General features: G+C 47.0%; 4 protein-coding genes across 17 annotated transcripts in view; 2 read left to right on the top strand and 2 right to left on the bottom strand.

The window, feature by feature from the left end:
- Window positions 1-665: 665 nt before the first annotated feature.
- ovol1a (ovo-like zinc finger 1a) lies at window positions 666-7603 on the top strand. 2 transcript variants are annotated; one of them, XM_061764026.1, is made up of 6 exons: window positions 666-1112; window positions 2427-2557; window positions 5136-5365; window positions 5770-5940; window positions 6018-6162; window positions 7033-7603. In XM_061764026.1, exons 2-6 carry the CDS (start codon window positions 2548-2550, stop codon window positions 7350-7352), a joined length of 876 nt encoding a protein of 291 aa, XP_061620010.1. In that variant the 5' UTR covers window positions 666-1112; window positions 2427-2547; the 3' UTR covers window positions 7353-7603. The 2 variants fall into 2 exon arrangements, with proteins under 2 accessions (XP_061620010.1, XP_061620008.1); XM_061764024.1 differs by lacking the exon at window positions 2427-2557 and having other exon boundaries at window positions 673-1112.
- Window positions 7604-8147: 544 nt separating this feature from the next.
- On the top strand, window positions 8148-16037 carry mus81 (MUS81 structure-specific endonuclease subunit). Of its 4 annotated transcripts, none has more exons than XM_061763983.1 (16): window positions 8149-8271; window positions 8862-9006; window positions 9264-9393; window positions 9953-10029; window positions 10139-10258; window positions 10332-10412; window positions 10493-10581; window positions 11511-11660; window positions 12411-12497; window positions 12568-12695; window positions 12777-12874; window positions 13579-13794; window positions 14576-14698; window positions 14776-14879; window positions 14953-15036; window positions 15160-16037. In XM_061763983.1, the coding sequence occupies exons 2-16, from the start codon at window positions 8866-8868 to the stop codon at window positions 15224-15226; spliced, it is 1695 nt and encodes a 564-aa protein (XP_061619967.1). In that variant the 5' UTR covers window positions 8149-8271; window positions 8862-8865; the 3' UTR covers window positions 15227-16037. The 4 variants fall into 4 exon arrangements, with proteins under 4 accessions (XP_061619965.1, XP_061619964.1, XP_061619967.1 ...); XM_061763982.1 differs by having other exon boundaries at window positions 10493-10638; XM_061763981.1 differs by having other exon boundaries at window positions 8148-8271; window positions 12568-12874.
- Window positions 16038-18016: 1979 nt separating this feature from the next.
- Window positions 18017-20596, bottom strand: tmem88b (transmembrane protein 88 b). Its single transcript, XM_061764047.1, has 3 exons — window positions 19968-20596; window positions 19389-19769; window positions 18017-18349 (listed from the first exon to the last, which is right to left on the bottom strand). The coding sequence occupies exons 2-3, from the start codon at window positions 19761-19763 to the stop codon at window positions 18068-18070; spliced, it is 657 nt and encodes a 218-aa protein (XP_061620031.1). The 5' UTR covers window positions 19764-19769; window positions 19968-20596; the 3' UTR covers window positions 18017-18067.
- Window positions 20597-20728: 132 nt separating this feature from the next.
- kdm6ba (lysine (K)-specific demethylase 6B, a) overlaps window positions 20729-23989 on the bottom strand; it is a 44886-nt gene continuing 41625 nt past the window's right edge. For 8 of the 10 annotated variants that reach the window (XM_061763895.1, XM_061763903.1, XM_061763898.1 and 5 more), the window contains 5 exons: window positions 23115-23302; window positions 22908-23049; window positions 22288-22414; window positions 21960-22130; window positions 20729-21886 (listed from right to left, as the gene is read on the bottom strand). In XM_061763895.1, the coding sequence (XP_061619879.1) occupies window positions 21821-21886; window positions 21960-22130; window positions 22288-22414; window positions 22908-23049; window positions 23115-23302 (694 nt within the window). In that variant the 3' untranslated portion in view covers window positions 20729-21820. Of the gene's footprint in view, window positions 21887-21959; window positions 22131-22287; window positions 22415-22907; window positions 23050-23114; window positions 23303-23700; window positions 23940-23989 lie in introns of those variants that run through there. The other 2 variants (XM_061763904.1, XM_061763905.1) reach the window with 2 other exon arrangements.

Below are 23989 nucleotides of genomic sequence, written 5' to 3'. Positions count from 1 at the left end.
TTTTAGCTAGTGAGCTAATTGGGCTATTGTTTGATGTGTGTTTTTTTTTTTTTAGCTTTTATTTGTTAGCCATGCGGTAAATGTTATTTTTGAGTTAAAGTATACTGTTTGTTTTCTTTACTTTTGTTTTTAGCTAGTAAGCTAATTGTGGTATTGTTTGGTGTGTGTGTGTGTTTTTTAGCTTCTATTCATTAGCCAATAGCCATGAGCTAAACGATATTTTTCCTCGTGAGTTGAAAGTTTGTTGTTTTTAAGTTTCTCTTTAGCTAGTGAGCTAAACGTACTATTGTCTGTTTTTTTTTTTGGTTTTTTTTTAATTAAATTAAATGTATTTTTTTGCTAGTGAGGAAATGTGCCATTCTTTGGTGTGAGCGGCTTTTATTGTGACCTTTTCTCGCGAGCTAAACGTGCCGTTGTCTGGTGAGAGACTGAATGGTATTCCGGTGATCTTGCACTGTTTCGTGAGCAACTTTGTGGCATTGTTTTCATTTGATGGCGTAGTGACGATGAGACGGTACGAGCAGTGCGTTCATTTTCCAGCCTTCCTTCGTGGCACAGTGGAAAAAAGGTGGTCGAACCGGTCGAGCAGGTAAGCTGAGGCCACCGCCCCGGAGAGACTCCCTCGGTCGGTCTTCCGCTTCTTTCTCTTCTCCTTGTCACCGTTATTTCTGCCGCGCATGCGCCCTGCCGCCGCTCGCCCTGCTCTTAAGCGAGTACCTGTGCGGCTGCGCCCGTACCGCTCGATCCGCCGAAGTTCTCGCGAGCCGGCCCCGGGCTCCCTCCGTGCGTGAGCGTGCGCGGACGGCCCTCGTCGTCCCCCTCCCCGCCCCCCTCCCTCCACGCAGGGAATAACGGACTTGAGCTCAGGTGGACTCCTCACCTGCGTGCCACTTGGCCGAGGGCGAAGCTCAGGTGTGCGCGGGCGAGGAGGAAAACACAAAAAAAAAAAAAGAAGAAGAAGAAGAAGAAGGAAGGAAGGAAGGACGCAGAAGGGAAGGAGTTTGGAGTCAACATGCCTCGAGCCTTCCTGGTCAAGAAGGCCAACGTGTCGCCGGGCAAGCGGAACTGGAGCGAGCTGCCGGACCACGAGCGAGGGGACGTCTACATCCCAGGTGAGTGCACGCGAGCTCGGCTTGAGCTCGCGGCGGTTCCGGCTGCTCTCGTTCCCCGACCGACTCGCGGGCGGGCGGCGGGGGGCGCAGCGCTGTAACGGGACCGAGTAACGGTGACGAGCACACGCTCGTGTCGAAAGCAAAACAAAAAAAAAAAGTAGAGGCACTGAAATGTACTTTTTGTTTACCAGATAATATCCGTTGTGATGACTTGCAAAACAAACACAAAATCTTTTCCTTCTTTTATGAACCTGCTTAATGCTCGCATTGAAGAAACACATACCGGACAATCAAAATGAAGCTCCTTCCTTAACGTTGACTAACAAAAGAATGCAAAATTAGCTCATAACAGTTGGGGGGGGGGGGGGGGAACAAAAAAACTTCTTTTCAGATTAGATGGAGAATTTGGTCGCTTTGCAGGCGGGCACAAGACACAAAACCGTTTTGTTGGCGGCGACAACTAAAAGGAAAAATCACTGAAATAAGCCCACGGATGTGGAATATCTTGCTTCTCCTAATCAGCTGCCGTAACAAACGTCCACTTTGTCTTTTGAAATCATGTCATCATCCAAGGAGGTTGAAAATGGTAATGAGCCTATTTTGACAAAGGGCAAGAAAGTACAGCTATCTGTTTTCAAAAGTGAAAAGTAGTCAGAAAAATATTTACGATGCGGTACCTGACAAATGTACTTGTGTACCGGTGTACTGACAAAGTGTTTGTACTTCGTTACTTTCCACCACTGGCGACAGGGAAATGTTTCTGGCGTCCCTCATCCCCGCTTCAAATCGGTTCAATGTAACATTTGAACTCTGTGAAGCTTTTTTTAGTGACTGAATCTTTTTTGCCCACCCCCTCAAGACAACAATCCCCATTGTTGCTTCTGACTGTCAACATCAGATAACGATGAACAGGCTCCACCCTAAAGCCGCCCCCGTCGCTTTGTCATCATTGTCCTGCATGGACCACAACTTCGACAATTGTCGTGCAGATGGGGCCCAAAATTAGGGTTGCACTTTTTAAGTTAGTTGAAGCAACGCGTCGGTCTCACGGTTCGGGGATTGAATCTGGGCTTTGGCCTCGCTGTGTGAAGTTTTTGGAAGTTTGCATGCTCTGTGGGTGCGCCGGCTTCTTCGAAAACACAAAGGTTGGCGTCATTGACAACTTGAAATTGTCCTCCGGTGCGAATGTGAATGCCGGTTTGTCCCAAAGTCAGCTGGGATGGGCTCCGACTCACCTATGACCCCGACGAGGACGAGCGCTAGCAAAGAATGCACGATAGATTTTTTTTTCTTTTGTTTTTGTTTTTTTTACAGGTACGGCAGTTAATTTGAATCAAGAACAAAGGTACCGAAGAAAGGAAGGCAGAAAAGTAGTTTTACGCAAAGGAAGGAAGGATGCAAAATAAAAAGCGGGTCTCAGGGAAGGAAGGGCTGAATGAAGGAAGGTAAGAAGCTAGGAAGTAACGAAGGAAGCCAGAAAAGTAAGTGTAAGCAATAGAAGGAAGGACGATGCATGAATAATTTTCTGCACTCCACCAAGCCCAACAACGGTCTCCACACGTGTGGTATGTGCCGTTACTCGCTATACCTGCCCGACCCGTGTGTGTGTGCGTGCGCGTGCGCGTGTGTGTGTCTTGTTGTAAAATCCCCTGGTGTGTTTTTTTTTAACTTCACAAAGGATCCAGCAGTATCTTTTCCAAATTCATCCGAAATCCTCTTTATGTCAAAAAGTAGAAAATGTCTCAGCCAGATTGACAGCTAATACTATGCTAACATGCTACGCTAACACCTTGACCGTAGTTAAGTTATGTGCCTGTGAGGAGTGTCGCGAGTTGTTCTTAGATAACTTACTTTTTGTGCATTGTCATCACTTGTTTGAAACCTCACCAAGGCACATTTTAATTGACGCTGACATTTAGCTTTTAGCCTCATGCTAAGCTCACAAGCTAAACTAAGCATCCTGGCCATAGTTACAGTACGTGCCTGCGGAGGTGGGTAGAGTAGAGTAAGTAAAAAGTAGTCCTCCAAATATTTACTTGAGTAAGAATAAGAAAGTACTCAGTGAAAAAAAAAAAACTATTTAAGATTAACTGGTGAGTAATAAGTATAAAAAAAAATCGGGATGAACATCAAATAAAAAGAAAAATCTCTCTCTCTCTCTCTCTCTTTATATATGTATATAATGTGTGTACACACACACATACACACAGAGGTTAAGTCCCCAAAAACCAACAACACATGTAGTGGGCCCTACAGAGAAAGGATTTGCTTGATTCACTTAAATGACTGAATGAAGAAGCTGTTTGCTGAACAGACTTATTGATTTATTGAAATGTGTGTGTCCGTGTGCGTGCCAGAGAGCGACATTAAGATTGCAGCATGGCACGTATGCCCAACAAGCGAGTTTTACAGTGACCTATCACCATGAAATGTGGCTAACGTTGCCATATGCACTGGCAAAACAACAATAGAAACATCTGCAACTGACTGCAAGGTGTTATCTCAAGTTAGAAGTGGGCTGAAGTATCCGTGTTTGGGCAGACGCAAGACTACATCGTCATAATCATCATCATCATCTGCATCATAAAGTTGTTGTTTTTCAAATGACACTAGTGATCACGTTTGGGTTGGCGCAACGGCGCCCTAGCGGAAGTCGAAGGTAAATTCTAAAAATAAATTGCGCAGCAATAATGGATGGATACAAGTAGCGAGCGGCGTGTAGATCATTGTAACGGAGTAAAAGTATCGATTCTTCTGAACATAAACACTTAAGTCAAAGTAAAAAGTAGGGTGCATTCAAACTACTCTGACGAGTACAATTAATCCAAAGTGATACTTGAGTAAATGTAACTCGTTACTACCCGCATCTGCGTGCCTGTGACGATTATAGTATTTTACTTTAATGTATAAATCTCACCACTTCTTTGAAGAAATCTCACCTTTTACACGTTTTACAGTTCAATTTTCGCCACATGCTAAGCTAACATGCGAAACTTAGTGTCCTGGCCATAGTTGCGTCCCTGTGAAGGTGTAATGTTGCACACAATCTCGCCACTTCTTTGAGGAAACCCCAGCATTTACACCTTTTACTTACTCGCAGCGCGCTAACGTGCTAAGTGATTATTTTTTACGACTTTCCCGTTGCTCCTTTGCCGGAATCTCATCCCCGCTGACAACAACAACTCATTCGGTTCTTTTGACAGATTTCATGTGTGTGTGTGTGTGTCTTTCACTTCCTACTCTAGGTTAATGTTTATCGGACACCAGGACTTGTAACGGACCCTGTAAACGGGATACACCTTTAGCAAACACACACACACACACACACACGCACACACACACTCCCATCTGAGTGAGCTTGAATGACATGAAAATATGAAGTAGGAATTATAGTAACAAGTCAAGTCAGGTTTTACCGCTACTCTCTCTTCTGGACCCCCAACACCACCAGCGACACCGCCCACACACACGCGCGCAGGCGGGCACACACACACTCACACACACACTCATTCTTTGGCAAAGGGGGCGGGCTGAGCAAACAATAAAATGAGATTAAATGTCCGGCCTGAAGCAGTCGCCATGGAAACTAATTACAAAGATGTTTAAACTTTTAATGTCACTACTTCAAGTTTGTGATAGACCACGAAAAGCCCACGCCCCCCCAACCCCCACAGCCTCCCCAGAGCGAAGCACTTGAACACATCGTTCGCGTCGCCCATTTGCCATTTGCATTGCGCTTTGCGTTTCATGTGAGCACCACCCTCTCTCTCTCGCTTTTCTGTCTCCTTCGCGTGCACGCGCACACACGCACGCACGCACGCACGCACGTTGTTTGAGCTGAGAGGAGCTGGTCCTGCAAGCCAGCCTGGTCAAACGAGTCCAACCGGGCCGCTTCGAAGTGACTTCATAAATTACACAAAAACATGTTCAGAGACTTTGTTGCAAAAAACAACAATTATATATATATATATATATATCTCCATATATAAAATATACCTCTCCTCCCCCCAAATCTCTGCGCAGTCTCCATCTTCCCGCCGTCCGTCTCAATAAACGAGGACGAAGCGAGTCCAGCTGAGGTGGCGCCGCTCTGCCTGGCCATGCGGTCGCTGCCCGAGCGCCACGCGCGCGCCGAGCTGCCGTCCTGCACCACGCTGGGCCGGCCGCAGAGTCCGCCGGCGCTTCCGGACGAGAGGTCGGAGGTCGGGAGGAGGTCGCAGGGCGGCTTGGTGTTTGTCCGCTCCAAAATAAAGGTGAGGAGGCTCGGCTCGCTTTCACGTCTACAGTGTAAATGCAAAAAACAAAGCAAATATTTCAATAAAATCACATCATAATGGCCACGGATGCTGATTTTTAAATGTTTTGCTTGTCGAACGCGGCTCGTTCTGACCGACCAATCAGAGGCCGGAAAAATGTTGAGAATTATGGGCCGGCTAGCTGGCCCTCTGAGGTAAGCCTGCAATTCGATCGGTTAAAGAAACAGTCCCTTTGCTGATGCGGTTTACGCTACATGGGCCAGGAGTTCTGATTCAAAAGGGCCCCGGGCAGATTAGATTGGCCATGGCAACACATCGAGGCTGACATCTCATTGGACAAAAAAAAAATATCCGTTCACATGCATGCACTGTAAGTAGCGTCTGCTTCTCTCCCATCTCAGGTGACCACGGGCGAATTGCTGTCCGACCCCGACCCTCATGATGCTCCCCTGACGCCGCCGCCGCACGTCGCCGTGACGACAGCCCCCGCACCCGGCAGATTCGCCGCCTCGGCGGTCCGATCGGCGGGTCAGGCTCCCGCCGGCGGCACGGCGCCGCCGTACGCTTGTCAGGTACCGGCCGGGACCGAGTCCGAGGAGTCTTCGAGGGCGGCGACGCGGGTCTGACGTCCGTCCTTTGTTGCGTTTAGATTTGCCACAAAACCTTCCAGTACCAGCGCATGTTGAACCGACACACGAAGTGTCACAACGAGACCAAGCGCCACCTCTGCACCTTCTGCGGCAAAGGATTCAACGACACCTTCGACCTCAAGAGACACGTGCGCACGCACACGGGTACGTCGCACGCTTCCGCGTCGAAGCGCTTATGCCATATCTTCGATAGCTGTCTTGAGGCCCATGCACTTGCGAGACAATTCGGCGCACTAGTACAACAATTGTGTCTTACAAGTAGTTGTTGTCGCTACTACCTTCCAATCCTGTTTGACATGTCTGCACACTAGTCGAACAACTACATGTTATGAGTGAGGCAAAACTGTGCACTACTTGACATCTGTGATCTAGACGTTAATTATAATTTACAATGTCACTAGTAGCACGCTGTTGTCAACTAGGCCACAGTTTTTCTTCACTAGAAATATTTGGTTGTCCTACTAGTGTGCCGCAGTGATCCTACTAATGAGGAAAAAGAGCATACTAGTACATTTACCTTTAGTTAGATATAAAGAATATTAAATATATCCTTAAATGGCTTTCCATGAAGCAGTCTGAGTGTTTGTACATTACTAGTACGGTGTTTATTCTCAGGAGTAGGATGATAACTATGGCAAAGTAGTAGGACAACCACATTACTCGTGAGGCAAAACTGTGCCCTAGTTGACAACTACACCCTACCAGTACTAGTAGTGAAGCACTAAATACTTAGTAGAATATGATAACATCACTAGTAGTACTAGTAGCACGTAGGTGTAAACTCGTGCACAGTTTTGCCTCGCCAGTAACTCGAAGTTGCTTTACGATGGCTATTGAAGCCGTTTCCACATTTCTAGAAAATCCTTGACATCCAAGTGGAAAAAAAAAAGTGACGTTTTGCTAGACCGCCGAATTGTCCTTGGGGTCGGCCATCGCGGGTATGGAATGAATGCTCCGAGGTCTTTCCTCCCACGCCGCGCCGAAGTGTTGATGTCGTTTTTGCCAATGGCGCAGGAGTGCGTCCGTACAAGTGCGAGCTGTGCGACAAGGCCTTCACGCAGCGCTGCTCGCTGGAGTCGCACATGAAGAAGATCCACAGCGTGACGCTGCAGTACGCCTACAAGGAGCGCCGCAACAAGCTGTACGTGTGCGAGGAGTGCGGCCACACGGCGGCCACCCAGGACGAGCTGCTGCTGCACCTCCACTCACTGCATCCCGACAGCGTCCTCTTGAAGGGCAAGGGGCCGCGGCGAGGGGCCGGGGAGGGCGAGTCCGCGCCGGGCTCCCCGCAAGGAGCCGATAGCGACGACACCACGGGGTCGGCGGGCCACTGATGGCGGGACCGCGAGCCAAAAGGACTCGCTCGCAATACGCGCGCGTGCGGGAGGAACGGCACGCACAACAAGCAGTTTGACTTCTACGTGGGAATCGGACACATCGCCTATAAACGTTCTTTTCCTCTTTTTTATTGCATGTGAATATGACCTGTGGGTTCTTAATGTAAAGCAACATAATATGCCTTTTCTATTCAAAAAAAAACAAAACAACTTTATTCATTAAAAGGGACAACAGTATGAAATCACAATGGTGTTCTGTGTGCGTTGTATTTACGGAGCGGATACGCAAACTTGCCGCTTGGGCAAAGAAGAGCCGAGACGGGATCATGTGACAGAGCTGGAAGTGCACCGTTCCTCAGCAGCTTGAAGCCGGGTGAGAGGGCGCGGTCGGATTCCTGGCCTCTTGTCAGGTCTTGTCGGAGGAATCCGGCAAACGCCCTCTGAGCTTGAGGACGTGTGCAGGCGGGCGCAGGGATAACGGTCTGGGAATTCCACTCGATCAAATTGCAACAAGGTTACTGTCCGGAAAACCAATCAGGAGAAAATGTGAACTTGCTTGACGTTCAAAAAACAGGTCACGACATAGAGTACATTTTTTTTCATTCAAATAGTTTGACTTTTGCAACGTAAACAAATAATTCCTTTCATATATTCGTCTATATACACACACACACACACATCAATTATGTTATTGCTGCTTAGCTCCAAGCTTGTAATTTCTATGAACAATAGCTTGTTTTCTTTTCACATGTGAATGCTAGTTCCGAAATTACCGCTAGGGGCGATGTTTCCACAGCGCTTAGCTTCTTGGTGGCAAACCAGGAAGTAACGCCAAGAAAACTTCCGGTTGGAGCAGCGGCAATCATTTGACGACCGATTGATTTTGAGTTTACATTTTTTCATTAGAAATTGTCAGGTAAGTTACTCTTTGCTTCCGTTTGAATTTCGCTCCGGGATGATAATGTAGTGAAGAAAGTCGTGAAAGTGAATGGAGAAAATAAAAAGGCTTCAACAAGACGGGCACAAAGTTCGCCACAGCAAGGGCAACATTGAGATAACGGCCATGTTTTTCCTCTCGAATAAAAGTAACAAGTACAAACTCTGAAATGTACAACAGTGAAAGTTAAACGTGAATATTGAGTGTCTGGAGTGCCAGACAGACAGTACCGCTACACGACCCGTTTTTGTAACTTGGCACAACGAAAAAAAAAATAAAAAAACTTGCACACAAAATAGTTTGCCTCTTTTTGCATAGTACTCATACTGAGGAGACTGCTTTGGTGCAAGCAAAATTCTGACAGGATGATCAAAACTGAAATGTCTGTAATGAGTACAACACAAATGGACACATTTGCGAAAGATTGCCAGTGGAAAAAAAACCCCAAAGTTGGCGGTTTGTAGGCTGGCACAAGACGACGACTTGTCATGAAGCTATAAAAAACATCGGACACAACCCATTCAATTGACGACTGTATGAATTTGTCTTTGCCCCCCCATCTCATCCAGCAACATGTCCGCCTCGGAGCCGGTCCCCATGGGCCGAAAACGTGCCCTGCCCGCGTGCCCGAACCCGCTGTTCGTCAAGTGGCTCACCGAACTCCGGGACGAGGCGAGGGAGAAAGGCTTGAAGCTGCAGTACACTTACCAGAAGGTCCACAGTACATGGTTTTTTTCTCAGCACCATGACTCATACATAACCTGCTGCGTTTGTGTTCTGAATGTGGGAAAAAAATTACATGATTAATACCACCAACTAGGACTGGATGATATGACCTTAAAATCAAGATTTTTGCCACCTTTTTTGCTTCAATTCACTGACCATTGTGCTGTTCCTTCAAGTAGTGGAAAACAAATTGTGAATCGCCTGGCCCCGCAACCGCCCTTTATTTTTGTGTGCGTTTCTTGTAGGCTATCAGCTCTCTGAATAAATATCCTCTTCCGCTTCGTGATGCCAGAGAGGCCAAGATCCTGCAGAATTTTGGGGATGGCATATGCAAGATCCTCGACTCGAAGCTCCACCAACACTACAGAGAATACGGTGAGAGATACAGAAACCGATACGCGGGCGATTCATTTTTAAGGTCGCTTTTGTTGTATGATGAAATAATGGTAGCTATTCGGCGGTCGGCGGAATTTAACGGTCGATTGGTAGAAAAAGACAAAAATATTGCATCTAAAATACACAAATATTTCAACAAATAAGAGCTTAGAAAAGTAATGCAAAATGTTAGACAAACCATACTAAATATAAAAAAAAAAAAAGCAAAATACAGTATTGTAAAAATACAAAAAAATGGATGAAAAATACATATATTGTAGATGAAAAATACCCACTTTTTGGACAAAAATACACAACTATTAGAACAAATAAAAAAAATAGTAAGACACAGACATTTGTAAAATATTGCAAAATATTAGACCAAAAGAAATACAAAAATACTTGACAAAAGTACCAAAACTAAACTAAAATTCTGTCACCTTCTTGTGAAAATGTGTAACGGTAACACTAGCTGTCTGTAATGTGATTTATTGAAACAAAGAAAACGCTGCGCTTTGAAAGAGAAAAGTCATGCGTGACTATTAAGACTCTTCCTCAGGTCAGGACACGGCAGTTCGCGTGGAAGCGCCGCCGCCTGTCGGCTCAGATGACAAGCGTCCAGTTTCCAGCCGGGAGGTAACCAAGCATGAAAAACATCTTCCGTCTTTTGAGGGCAATGACGTGAGGCGTTGCTGTACTCAGTGAGTGATTGAAGGGCTTAATGAGCAATGTTGATGCGTTGAAGAACACCGTTCAGGATCAGAAAAGAGGAAGAGGAGTGGCGAAGAAAAGGAAGAGGGAATACGCACCCCAGAAAGGATCCGGCGGCTACGCCGTGCTGCTCGCTCTTTACAGACACTCGCAGGTGACGCCAGCACAGTCCCGTGAGCCTTTATTTAGTTTTCGACTCAAATGAAGAGCGGCGTGTCTCCCTGCAGGCAGCGGGCAGTAAAGGGTTCATGTTCAAGATGGAGCTGCAGGACCAAGCGCAGCATCTCTGCCAGAAATCTTTCACAGTGGTCAGTCCCGCTCCGCGTCTTCACATTGAGATAGACTTCTTTAATCCCGCCAAGGCAACTCACGACATGTCCGCTCGTAGCCCGAGCTCGGCAGGAGGTGTACGGCCTGGTCGGCGGTCGCCGCACTGGTCAAGAGGAACCTGCTGCAGAAGACGCACTGTCCCGCACGGTCGGTCCTCAGCTTCTCCCGCCTTTGCTACATGAACAACACGCCTACAGAAAGAAGGTTGATCAAAAATAGACATTGCATTACATGGAAAATACACAAACATTACACCAGATATACTCAAATGTTAGACCAAAAAATAGTAAACTGGGGGAGGGGGGAAAAAAATACACAAAAATTAGATGAAAAGTATAGCATTAGATGACAAATACGCAAATATACAAAAACAAATTGTAAATTTATTAGACTGAAAAAATCACAAATATTAGAAAATATACACCAGCATGCGACAACATCAAAATTTGACCCCAAAATAAAAACAATTAAAGTTACCACAAAAGATTTGAGCCAAAATACACTATAGCATGACAAAAATGCAAATGTTATACAGAAAAATATTAGCGGGAGACAAAAATTACACCAAAATTTGACAAAGAAAATACACAAACAAATTCAAATAAATGTATTAAAAAAACATAACATGCACAAAAACGAGACAAAAAGTACACCAAAATGTAAACGCAAATACATAAGTGATTGATGGAAAAAAAATCCCCCCAAAAATGATGGCAAAGTATATTCAAGTTAGACCAAAAAAAATACAGAAAATTTTGTAAAAAAAAACAAAAGATAAACTAGTGGTAGATGAAAAATACACAAATATTAGACCCCAAAAATACCAAAACATTAGACCAAAAAAGAAAAAAAACTAAACATGAGAAAAGATATACCAAAACAGACAAAATTTGCACGAACACTTGACCAAAAAAAAAACCACTAAAAAAATTAATATGTTGGGTGGAGGGGGGGGGGGGGGATTCCAGATATTACGCAGATAATACGCAAATTGTAGAGAGACGCACAGCCATGCGTGATGCGTGGCTTTATTTTGTTCTCCCTCCTTATGGCCGCCTGGCGTCTCCTCTTGTCAGCTACTCTCTGACGGAGGAAGGCACGTCTTTGGCGAGGCGACTGGACGCGCCGGAGCTTGCGTCCAAAGCGCCTTTGGACCAAGACGATGATGAAGACGATGCCATTGACCTCGCTGCGAGTGAGGATGACGAGGAGGAGGACGGCGTACAGTAAGTAGGCTACGAAACCAGTGGTACGCGAGTCCCCTCGTGGTTGCTTGGGGCTTCGCGGAGTCATTTGCAATTATGTCTTATCATTTATCATACCTGACATCTTTGCGAGAAGAACTTGCATATATATTTTAAAGACAATGGCCCTATTTTTTTACATGATAAAGTAGTACTCTGAGAGCTACTTCTGTTTGAGCCACTTTTGTGTCCACTTTGGCTAAGACCGCCCCCCTTGCTCTGATTGGCCGCCTCTGTGTCGTGAGGTCACACGTGTTGGCGGAGATCTTCGCTCGTGACGTGCTCAAGTAAGCTCGAGAAATTCCAATGAGCTGATTTCGGGCCTCTTGCGGAACACTTGAATTTCTATCACACGTTTACTGAGGCACCATAGAGACAAAATTATATCCCAAATGCTAGAAAAAATTGGCGTGGCAAAATACGGGACCTTTAACTCATTTCACTGCAAGCCGTTTTCTAGCATTTTGAGTGATCTTTCGCGACTCACAGAATATTGTTTTCAGGGACAAGAAGAACACTGCTTTCTTTGATTCAGAGATTTGCAGATCCCAAAAACATCTGCAAACGGGCATCGCGGTGTTTGTAGTGAATGCTAATTTGCAACACTCGTCACTAGAAGCTCTGCTGGTTTCAAACGCAGCCATCTCCAGGAATCTGGAGTGTCATTACAAACTGGACTCCAAACGTTTGCGAACCCCTGGACCAAACGACCGACTTATGTTGTTCTCCCAGGCCGAGATGCGAGGCGGCGAGCGGAGGGCGCCTCCTCGCCGGCACCTTCGACATCGTCCTCTGCGTGGACGTCATCGAGACGTGCGGGTGAGCGCGGGTCGTCTTTTTGCTCTCGTTTAGCCGCCGCCTTTCGTCACGTATCCTTGTGCGCCCGCAGCGGCGGCCGCCCCTGCAAGCGGGAGCTGGTCAGAGAGCTGCAGAGGAGCCGGGTCAACTTCGACGTCAGGAAGCTCAACGTCGGCGACTTCCTGTGGGTGGCCCGGGAGAAGGTCACGCCTTCGTCAGGTGCGCTTTCGGCTCTCGTCCTGCCGTCCCGCCGCCCGCCCGCCCGTCTGTCTCTCGACACTTACGCTGAAGACTCCGCAGGTCGTGCGCGAGAACTGGTCCTCGATTACATCGTCGAAAGGAAACGGATGGACGACCTGTGCGGCAGCATCATCGACGGACGCTTCAGGGAGCAGAAGGTCAGATATTAACGAGTCTATTTGTGCTACGTGCAAAACGTTTGGGATATTGGGCTTTCGGGAGGAATGTCACGAATGAATCTTAAATGAGCCGTAATACGTGACACGACTTCGTTTTGACGCTAAGACGACGACTATTTCGATGAATCATTTAGCGCCATTGTTTCACCTGAAATTGTCCAAATGCTCAGAATTTCAGCCTCTCAACAGTTAATATTCTCAGATTTCTGGCGTCCTCCATGTAAGGAGACTGATTATCTTTGCTTTTAATCAAAACGGCACATTTTCAAACATCTGCTTTTGATTGGGAACACGATCAATATCTTTGCCTATTGTCCTGACCTGGAGCTGAATCATAATCAATTTATATTCATTTCAAACTGTTTTTGTCTGTAAAACTGTAGTTATTCTCTCTATAATGTATTTTGTTTGCGTTCATATTTTTGGGGATCTGGAACGGATTCATTGGATTTACAGGATTTCCTATTGAAAATATTTTTTTTTTTTTTTTTGCATTCAGTTTTAGTTTTAGTTTGTGGATCAGATTCAGCAGGAAAATCGAGCTTCTGCTGTTTCAAAAAAGAAAACTACCCGAGAGTCTGACCCCCTCGTTATCAGCGATTGTATAACGGCCGCCTTGAAAATCCCTCTTAGTGCAACGCAAGAGAAGACGTGTTTTGAAAAGGTGTGTGTTCCCGTGTCAGTTTCGCCTGAAGAGGTGCGGCCTGCGCAGGCCCATCTACCTGGTGGAGGGAGGCGGGAAGGAGGCGGCCCACCTGAGCATCCCCGAAATGACCCTGCGGCAGGCCGTCGTCAACACGCAGGTGGCGGACGACTTCTTCGTCAAGCGGGTGCGGGACGTGAGGGAATCGGCGGCCTACCTCGCCGCCATGACCGCGCAGCTCGCCAAACTCTACCAGGTGGCCGCCCACACCTCCTGTTCATATTCGTGTGGAAACACTGAGCAAAATGATCGCGCTTGTCATTCGTCTCGCGATTATACAAAATACAAATATATGAAATATGGCAAAAATGCACAAGTACTCTTTGACTGGGGAAAACAAAAATAGAAGGACAAATACAAATGTATTAAGTATTAGACAAAAAAGATGAAAAGTACACAAATATAGGAAAAAAACAGAAACTGAAAATAAGGATAATGAAATAGAAATATTAATAAAAATGGAGAGAATCTAAATATTGGAAAGAAATATGTGGGGAAAAAATGGACGGGTAAAAACTATATTTGATGAAAATACACAAATATAAAACAAAACTGATGAAAAATGAACTATTTGACACCAAATACAAGTATTACAAACAATATTAGTAGACGAAATGCAAACATTGAAAGAAATACGAATTCATTCGATGGATGCCCAAATATTTTAGAAACAGAGCAACTTAAGTGTTAGAAGGAAAAATGTACAAATGTGAGATGAAAAATATACAAATATTCGACAACAATATTAGATAGGAATTTGTGCATCTTTCATCTGTGGAAAAATCTAATTCTTCGACAAGAAATGAACATAACGCAAATAACAGAAAGCAAAGCAAACTTCTGAAAGGCTAATGTGAATGTGATCCATGTTGATCTGTGCTCACGTTGCTTCCTGCCCACAACTCGCGCGTGTGTGTGTGTGTGTGTGTGTGTGTGTGTGTGTTTTCTGTCTTCTGACACCGCCGTGCTCCCGGCAGAAGCGCACGCTGGCGTGCCGCTCTCGCGAGCTGGACGGTGACCCCGACCGCCGCGACGTCGTGACCCCCTTCTGTTCCCTCGTGTCGTTCTCCGAGTTTAACTACGGCGCTGTCAAAAACAAGGTGAGGCGGCCGTTTCGGACTCGCGCTCGGCTCGTGAAGTGACCGACACGTCGTCGGCGGCGGCGTCTCCCGTTTAGAGTCAGACGGTGCGTGAAGCCTTTGCCAGGCAGCTGATGCAAGTGAGCGGCTTGTCGGCGGACAAAGCGGCGGCTGTCCTGGAGAGATACAGCACTCCGCACAGGTACTCGACTCGCTCCGTGAACGCTGCGGGAGGCGGGAAAGTGAGCTGCTGATTGCGAACCTTCCCTCCTCAGTCTCCTGGCGGCGTACGCCAAGTGCAAAAGTGACGACGGGAAGGAGAAACTGCTGTCCGGCGTTCCATACGGGAGGCTCAGCAGGTTGCTTTTTTTGCCCTTGCACCTTGCTCAGTTAGAGATGCTTACGGCCGCCTTTTTGGAAGAATTAGCTATCGAATCTCAACCGCCAGGGGGCTAAATACGTTCCACTTTTCTTTTTCAAAGGAATCTGGGTCCAGCTTTGAGCCGAACTCTCTCCCAGCTGTACTGCACCAACGGAGCGCTGTCTTAGCTCGTCTTCCAGGTGGACTATGTCTTGCTGTCGCCATTTGCTTTTTGTCATTTCATTCTGCGCTTATACAGGAAGTAGTCGAACAGATCACGTGACCGTGCACTGTTGAAGTCGCTCGGCAGAATGTCGCTGGAAACAAACACGACGAGCCGCCGTGAAGCTAACGGAGCAACTTATTTCTACGGTTCTGATCCCTAACCTGTGACAAATTCCCTTTCTTATAAAACAAGAGAACAAGGGGGAAAGTCGGGACTTGTTTTTGAACTTTGAAGTGCAATTTCCTAATCAATGGTAGTTCTGTTAGCGTGGAATTTCTTAATGTAGTTCATTTGAGCTGTATTACTGTCATTACTAGTATTACTGGATCAAGTTCCTCCTCAACTTGTTTTGGACAGATTTCATTGTTTTGCTTCATATCCCCGAGCAAGGATTGTACAAGTGTTCTCTTGGTTTCCCTTTTTTACGTGTGCTATTATGTGCAGTGTCCCCGTTGACCGATCCGTTCAGTCAAGTGCCATGGGACACGAACCTCTTGGTGAATGACATTCAGAAAATGTAAACTTGAAAGTACACAAGAAGGCGCTACTAATACCATACATATTAGACTAATATGCATCAATGTAATTGTATGTCTTTATAATGTACCTGAAATAAGGTTCTTTTCCTAAGTGAAGGTTCTGGTTCAGAGAAAAGGTACTAGTGCCAAGAGAAGGTTTTAGTCTGAAGGTTTGCATTTTGCAGTTGCAGTTTTTAAATCTACCAATGTGTACCACCATTACTGTGACAATAAATATGAATATTAAATCATTAATTTGTGTAAAAACACAACTAGATCCTGAAAGGTAGCAGTGATGTGGGTTTTCTGAATTCAGAGCACTAACCTTTACATTAAGTGATTTGAGTCAGTTGTTTTTATATAGCAATTTAACGACTAATTATGGCAATCACTGGAGATGTTTCCCCAATGCTTTCTAGTCTCCACATTCTGACAAAAGTTGATTAAGAAACTATCAACAATCAGAGTAGTTACTTTGGCGTAATTTAATTAGGAAATAATACAGTACTGTATTATGCACACACGGGACTTAGTAGTATTGGCCAAAAAGTCGGCAAATATAGTTATTTGCAAAATTATGCTATAAATGGAATTAAAAGGGATTGTTCAGTCATAATGATGAAACTATATTTGACTGTAAATCGGTTGCTCCATCGCCAAGAAGCAAATGAGGCATCTTTTCATGTCCACGCGCTCGAATTTGCCACATCCAATATGGCGGCATGGAATGTAACTGTAAGAGAGACCCCTCACCACAAGGCGGCGCCAGCCTCCACCGGAAGCTGAAGGGCGGTGCTGAGTGAATGACTTCCTGGTTGCGGTTTAGCGGGAACTGTTTGTCCCATACCCGGAAGTGTTGCAGCTTTTGAATTGCGTAAACGTTGCAAGAGGAGGCACGTCTGTTGTGCGGTCAGTGTGCCTGAATGCGCAGTTCGTGCTTGGTTTTTGCTTTCATTTGCGGTGTCAAGTCTCCAGATAATTGGAGACAGCTGTGCACTAAATGGCAAAATCGGCAAGATGGCGATCGACTGGCCTGCGGTTTCTCAGCTAAGTAAGCACACTTGTTAAATTTGCAAATGTTTGTTTTTTTGGACATGTTTTCCAAAGTGACATTGTGCTTGTTGCAGGATTCTCACATTGGAGGAACGGAACAGCGTGCAAGCAGCAAGAGGAGACAGTTTTCAGGTAGGGGCTTTGCTGAGCACATCAGCTCACAAATCACTTTTGGTTTTATCTATGACGCTTTTGTTTTATTTCTTTTTCCATAACGCTTTAAAAGCTTGTGTGTGTGTGTGTGTGTGTGTAAACGACACCGTGCTAAAAAAAGGTCAGTCGTCAAGTCAAGTCGCCGCCTTGTGGCCAAAATTAAAAAGTGTCTCCTCAAATTTAGCAATTAAAAGTAGCACTTCGCCCGCGACCCTACTAAGGAAAAGCAGTACAGAAATGCAGTTCGGGTTTATCTATCTATCTATCTATACATACCTACTAATTTTTGATTTCCCAGAATTTTTTTTGACAAATAGTTATGTTTGGTTTCCATGGCCACTCCTCAGCCTCCAGGGGAAGGTCTATTCAGGGGTGCTGGAGAGGAGGGTCCGTCGGGAAGTCGAATCTCAGATTGAGGAGGAGCAGTATGGTCTTCGTCCTGGCCGTGAAACAGTGGACCAGCTCTCCGCCCTCGGCAGGGTCTTCGAGGGTGCATGGGAGTTCGCCCAACCAGTCTACGTGTGTTTTGTGGACTTGGAGAAGGCGTTCGACCGTGTCCCTGTGGGGGGTGCTTCGGGAGTACGGGGTACCGAACCCCCTGATACGGGCTCTTAGGTCCCTGTACGACCGGTGTCAGAGTTTGGTCCGCATTGCCGGCAGTAAGCCTGAGTCGTTTCCGGTTGGGTTGGACTCTGCCAAGGCTGCCCTTTGTCAGCGATTCTGTTCGTAACTTTTACGGACAGAATTTCTAGGCGCAGGCGAGGCGTAGAGGGGGTCCGGTTTGGTGGCGTCAGTATTGCATCTCTGCTTAAATGGGTACACGTAACATTCATGTATATGTTAATGATATACATGATTAGATGAAATGGGACCCCACAGAGGGGGAAAAAAATGCATTGACGAAGGATTTTGGATGAATCTTGTGTTGTTTGTCAGTGCAACCTGACAGTGACTCAAATACATTCCAATCCAAAACTCTTGCATTATGAATATGATGCAGTTGAACAAATAGTGTCCATTGTATCAAATTCATGTTCACTCCCCATATTTATTGTAAACCCAACAAAACAAGGACATCTCTATACCCAGACCTTTCCCCTCCCCCCGCCGCTCGCCCCGTCCCGGCCTCCGCAGCAGCCCCCCAGCCCGCGGTGCAGAGCGGCCGGCAGGTTCTTATACACGGCCCGGCTGTACGGGATGAAGCACAGGCCCAGCTGGAGGTGCCTGGCCAGACGGCAGTAGGCGGCCAGCGCCAGCACCAGAAGGGGGGTCACCAAGAGGAAGCCCACCACCAGCAGAGCCACGCAGCCCCCGTCCGTCAGCAGGTCGGAGCAGTACGGCCTCGTCCCGTGGGGTCGCACCTTGGAAAGTGGAGACGGCACGTATGAGTGAACACGAACGCATGGACGCTTTCTTTCCGCGAGGTTTTGCTCAGTCAAAGCAAAGTTCGCTGGTGGTAAGCGTGCACGTAAGTGGGAGTCGGAGAGGAGACGGCAGGACTGCATCATCCTTATCGCCTCCTGACGCGACAGAGCAGGAGAATGTCGGGAGTCGAGGCATCAATCAGCTTTGCGCGTGGGCGAGGGGGATTACAACACTTTCTTACGCCGGGAGTGTCACAACCCGGCAAGGGGCGCAGATGCATGAATGTTCGGCGCCTTAGGTAAGGCTTTCGTCAGCATTTCTTCCGTGTCAACATGCATCCCAGAGCTGAACTGGCGCAGAAAAAGGCCTTCAAGGGTGGAAAGGAACAAGAGGAAAGTCACCGCCAAATACCCTGAAGATAACTTCTCCCAAACGCAGCTTTTCTTTTTCATCTTGCCAGGGCTGCGTTAAGCTCCTACTAAGTTGCTGTCACGTGAAGTCTTGTTACGAGAGGTTAGAGGAACAGGGAAGAAAAGTCCACTCATTAAAGGCCATTGTACTACAGAAGTCACTGAAGCGTGACGCCTTATTGGGTGGGCCCGTCCTAACTAATGCTTACTGGCCCGTTGCTCTCGCGTGTGTGTGCGTACGTGTCTTGTTCCCAGGGTCCTTTTAAGATTGTGATTTGTGTGTGATGTGAAGGCACCTCTCGTCATCAGCGAGCGGGCCTCAAAGAGTTGTGAGATGAAGCCATCGGGGTTTCGGGCCGGCGCCTTAGAGTGCCTCGTTGTCGGCGGTGAGTCCGCGCGTGTCACTGAGTGACAGCCAGCGTGCGGGCGGGGTTCGCTCTGGCGTGGCTGCTTTAGAGTGCCCCGTTGTCACGGTGTGGAAATGCCCCACGATTACCCAGCCACTGGTAAAATTTGGCAGGGTTGTTTGCAACACTCTTCTTTGCGGCGTGTCAAATTTAGAAGACATTCATTTTCACGTTACACTTGAATGAAGTTTGGAGACGAGTTCGCCCCTCCCGCTTACCGTGGAGTGGCAGAGGAAGCCAAAGACCACCATGACGATGGCCGGCGTCAGGATGCTTCCGAAGAGCAGCCCGGCCAGGCAAGCGTTGACGGCGGCGATGACCAGGTTCTGAGCAGTCACCAGCACCGAGCAGGCCCAGCAGTCGAGGGAGCCCCGCAGCTCCGGCGGGGCCTCGCCGCCCGCCCCGCCCTCAGCTGCGGAGTAAGGGGGGGGCACCGCCGCACGCGAAGGCGTCTCCCTGCCAGCTCCCTCCGCGGGAGCGGAGGCCTGCGGCTGCTGGTTGCCGTGAGCGTGACCACGGTGAGGCGGCAGCTCCTCGGAAAGGTCCAAGACCTGATGGTGCGCCCCCTTCTCCGGAGGGCCGCTCAAACTCATGGCGAGCTGTGGACAAGAAACAAACACCGGGAGGGGCTGGGAAAAGCCGCATTTGACCTCTTGGCGGGTGTTGTTGAAAGATGAAGGCTAACTGGCGTCCGAGTGTTCTCGTGCTCATGAAAGATGTTTTGAGACACAAACGCATCAGACGAGGCATTTATGCATAAAAAGGCAACGAGCGAGGAAAGGTGGGCCTGGACTTACCAATCAGATGGCCCTCTCGCCCGTCGTCCTTTTCCTCTGGATTTTCTTGGTACGGTCCCCGTCAGCTTCCCTCCTGGAAGCGGCAGACGTCTTTGTCTAAACTCATCTGATTGAGTCCGCAAGTGCTGTCTGGCGCGGTCCTCCCTCCACTCTGGCTCCACCCACAAGGCTTTATCAGGCCAGGCCAGCACACGCATTCCACCGCCCCGAAGAGAGGGCGTGGACGTGTCTGCCCCTCCGCCTGTTTTCAGCGGGGGAGGACGGGCGTCCGGGCGTCTCTCCTCTTGAATGGCGCTTGAGGCCAGCAGCGTGATGTCGATAATATTGACGACTCCGCTGTCATGACTTGATTGTCAGTTTAGCAGTTTGAGAAAAATTGAAAGTACAATGAAGGGAGACAATTGTCATTTAGGCATCGCAATTTCTTCAACACCGAAAATACAAGCCAAGAGTAGTGTAATGCGTTTTCAAACAAATACCGTAGTCGTCGTACACTAAGACAAAAAAGTTGTTTTCTCGAGTCGACGGCATTTTTGGGGCGTTAAACAAGTTAACATTTTAGGTGAAAGAAGTCCTATTTTGGATGAACAAGTTCGATCATTTCAAGAAAAAGTATATTAAGAAAAATGTAAATTTTGTAGATGAAAGTTCAAATGTAGGAAGCTTCCTGTGACCCGCTGCCACTTGGGCAACATCCTTCCTGGAGCGTACACCGAAACGCCATCCTGTTTGCGAGAGGTGACCACTGACCAGCCAGGCGGTACAATTCGTCTCGGTTTATTAATCGTCATGTCACACAAATTCACAAAGTGTTTTAAGACAAGTCTGGCTCAGTTTGGTGTGTGTGTGTGTGTGTGTGTGTGTGTGGAGGCTCTACACAGTGCAGTTATAAATAGATGAGCACAAAGAAGAAGGAAAATGGTAATATTGCAACAGGAAAAATAGAATTCTCATGGAAACAAACAAAGAACTTTTAGCACCAGCATCATCTTCATCAGATTATAGAATAAAAATCATTGAAGTTTCATCTTAAAGTTACCCCAAAAATGAACGAACATACAAATTCTACATGAACTGTGTCTTTTGTCAACATGGCGTTATATCATTTCATATACATCAGAGGGGGGGACTGCATCATCTTCATCATCAAAGGACAGCATGAAAATGAGGGAGAGCCCTGTTTTTGTTTTTTAAGAAAAAGGGTGAAAAGCGTTGCCATCCAATAAATAGAGGGAATGTCTTTAAATTAAATGTACAATTTCCCCTCTCCAAGAGGACATCATGGAACAAAACGAGCACCAAACAAACGGGGAAAATAAAAACTTTGCATGTTCATCATTTCCACGAGCGATACATGGATATCATTCATTAAAAAACACACAAAGATAAAATGAACCCCGGCCCCTAAAAAAACAACCAACGTTATGAAAACCCGTATGTCTTGAATTTTTCCAAACTATTGTACATTTGAAAATTCTTAATGCTTTAGGAAAACATTCTCTATTATTAGTACTTTTTCCATGTTCTCTTTTCTAAATACAAGTGACAAGGCCAATGTGGTATATATATCTAGGCGAATCTAGTTTAAGAAAACAATAAATTATTTTTATTTTAAAACCAAACCATGTACAAATGTATTCGGTATTCAAGACAACAAGAGAAAACAAAGAGTTGTTTCACAAAGCACCGTCTGAGAGGCGTAAACTGCTATGTCTTGATCTGTAAACAGTACAAGTCAGTAAACAAATCCATTCTACTACCTTCAAGAATCAACGTTGAAAGTGTGTTTTTTTTGTTTTGTCCTGACTTGCAGGAGTTTTGGTTGTGGCTGACGACGTGGGAAGGGAGTTCCGTCACCGGGAGGAGGAGGAGGAGGAGGAGGAGGAGGAGGAGAAGGAGCAGGACGAGGAGGACGAGGCCTGGAAGAGAGGAGCGGCGAGTCGGTAAGAGAGCCGGCAAGCGGGAGCGGCAAACGCGCGGAGGCTAGCGTACCAGGCTGAAGGAATCGTACGTGCCGGTGAGCTCCTCCATGGAGTATTGCTCCAGCACCACCACGTTGTTCAGGTTGGGGGTGGACTGGCGGGCGCAGTCTTCGCAGTGCACCACGTACGTCTTCCTGCTGCTGCTCTCGCTCGTCACAAACAGCAAATTGAACACCTCCACCTGTCGTGATTGGGAGCCATTCATTGGATTCACCTATTTGTGGATTTTCTTTTTTGCTCCACAAACTTGCAAGTCGGGTGACAATTTATTGCGAGCCTCTCTAGTTTGAGAAGCGCTGACGTGGCGCATGTAAGCTGGCCAGTTGGCGTGTACTCACGTCACACTCGTTGCAGTAGTAGGCAGGCTCGTCCTTGACTCTGCCCTGGTAGGAGATCTTCTTGCCGAGAGCTACCAGCTGGTCCCGCAGGATCTGGATGCGCTTCATGGACTGCAGCAGGCAGTGTCTGGAAGGAACGTGAAGAGATCAAGCTTAACCCTCAGGCCACGTTTCAACTCGCATCACTTCATGACTTGAGTATCAAACATTTTTTGAACCTTTCAAATTCCAGTTTATTTTAAAACAATCTCAAGAATATTTGTTTGAATCAATTCAATTTCCATTTTCCCACCTAGATTGCTAATAGTACAGCCTTTGTACAGCCAGCAGAGGGCGCTTGCACCACCTCTTAAATTAACGTAATTCTTTTTCAACGGTCAGCCGAGAGAATGGACACTTGCATCCGTTTTCTGTGGCGCTTGCGGGTGTCCTACCCAAGCTGACTTTAGGCAAGAGGCAGGGTACACCCTGGACCGGTCGCCATCCGTCACTCACATTCACATCTGACAATTTTAGATTTCACTGAATGTGCAAAATGACAAAAACTCTTGGGAAGTTTCATCACGTTAGCATTAAGATTGCAAAAATGGTTCCAAAAAAGCGCGTGGGCTCGTACTCACCTGATCATCTTGTAGGTGTCCGGGTCAGTGATCTTCAGCGTGCGGGCCACGTTCCACGACACGTGAATCATGGGCACGATGGACTTGACCTTCTTCACTTCGTTCCACTCAAACCTCTCCAGGGCCAGCTGGTACTGGTAAGCTGCACGGACCAAAGAGCTGCACTGAGCACGCCTGCGCTTTCTCCGCATTTCTGTGTTCGCTTACCGTTCAGGGGTCCCACGTTCCAGGCGATGTTGTTGCACCAGCCCACGGCTTGAACCCAGTGCACGGTCCCGGCGTTGATCCACACCAAGTCCCCCGGCCTCTGGATGAAACGGTACACTGGGATGTTGGCGTTGTACAGGTCCTCCAACACGGGCCACCAGGATCCCGTCAGGTAGTCCACGCCGTGCCTGTGTCAAAGCGCGTCCACGGCGTCAGATGGCTGTCGGAATTTGCGTGCGCATACGGAGGGAGGCTCGCTCGGGTTCACGTAAGCTCCAGATTTGACCAATTTGTAGTGACTCCCAACTTGACTTTTTCTTTAGTTTAAAGTCCACTTTTTTATTCATCCGTCACTTGGATAGAATTTATTAGCCCGCAGTCAGCTGGGATAGGCACCAGCACGCCCGCGGCGCTACGGAAAATGGATGGATGGAGTTACGTGAAATTGATGGCGATTTTCAAAGATCTTTTCTCCTCCATCCATATATGAAAAATATGAATTGGATAAAAGATTCAAATACAGTAAAACACAAAATTCCATGGGAAATATCTGGCGGTACAACCAGTTTTCAAGGAATGTACACGGTTGTTGTGTCCATTATTTTTATTCATGTCCAAGCATTTGCATTAACATTCATTCTTTTTTCACATGTTAGTGTAGCATGCATAAAGGGCCTCTTTATGCTGAATTCAACTGTTACAAAGAGTTGGATTAAGCGTGGGTTGATTGGTCATGCCTGGAGAGGGAGGCACAAGGACGATGTCAGAGAAAAGCGGCGATCTCGGACGCTGAGATGAATCGTCAGGCGAGCAAACACACGACTCCTGGGCATCGACTCCCTTTTTAATTCCCATCGCTGGCAGCATAACAATCG

This window comes from Phyllopteryx taeniolatus, chromosome 23 (assembly GCF_024500385.1).
Source record: "Phyllopteryx taeniolatus isolate TA_2022b chromosome 23, UOR_Ptae_1.2, whole genome shotgun sequence".
Lineage (NCBI taxonomy): Eukaryota > Metazoa > Chordata > Actinopteri > Syngnathiformes > Syngnathidae > Phyllopteryx > Phyllopteryx taeniolatus.
The sequence above is the reverse complement of the archived record's forward strand: the minus strand, read 5'-3'. Positions and strand labels throughout refer to the sequence as shown.

Excerpts from the sequence above, each read along its gene's own strand:
- ovol1a (XM_061764024.1), top strand. The coding sequence starts at position 1,013 with ATGCCTCGAGCCTTCCTGGTCAAGAAGGCCAACGTGTCGCCGGGCAAG. Across the intron at positions 1,113-5,135 it reads AGGGGACGTCTACATCCCAG|TCTCCATCTTCCCGCCGTCC; the intron begins GTGAGTGCACGC and ends ATCTCTGCGCAG. Across the intron at positions 5,366-5,769 it reads TTGTCCGCTCCAAAATAAAG|GTGACCACGGGCGAATTGCT; the intron begins GTGAGGAGGCTC and ends CTCCCATCTCAG.
- mus81 (XM_061763980.1), top strand. The coding sequence starts at position 8,866 with ATGTCCGCCTCGGAGCCGGTCCCCATGGGCCGAAAACGTGCCCTGCCC. Across the intron at positions 10,030-10,138 it reads GTCCAGTTTCCAGCCGGGAG|AACACCGTTCAGGATCAGAA; the intron begins GTAACCAAGCAT and ends GATGCGTTGAAG. Across the intron at positions 10,639-11,510 it reads AACACGCCTACAGAAAGAAG|CTACTCTCTGACGGAGGAAG; the intron begins GTTGATCAAAAA and ends TCCTCTTGTCAG.
- tmem88b (XM_061764047.1), bottom strand. The coding sequence starts at position 19,763 with ATGAGTTTGAGCGGCCCTCCGGAGAAGGGGGCGCACCATCAGGTCTTG. Across the intron at positions 18,350-19,388 it reads GCTTCCTCTGCCACTCCACG|GTGCGACCCCACGGGACGAG; the intron begins GTAAGCGGGAGG and ends CCACTTTCCAAG.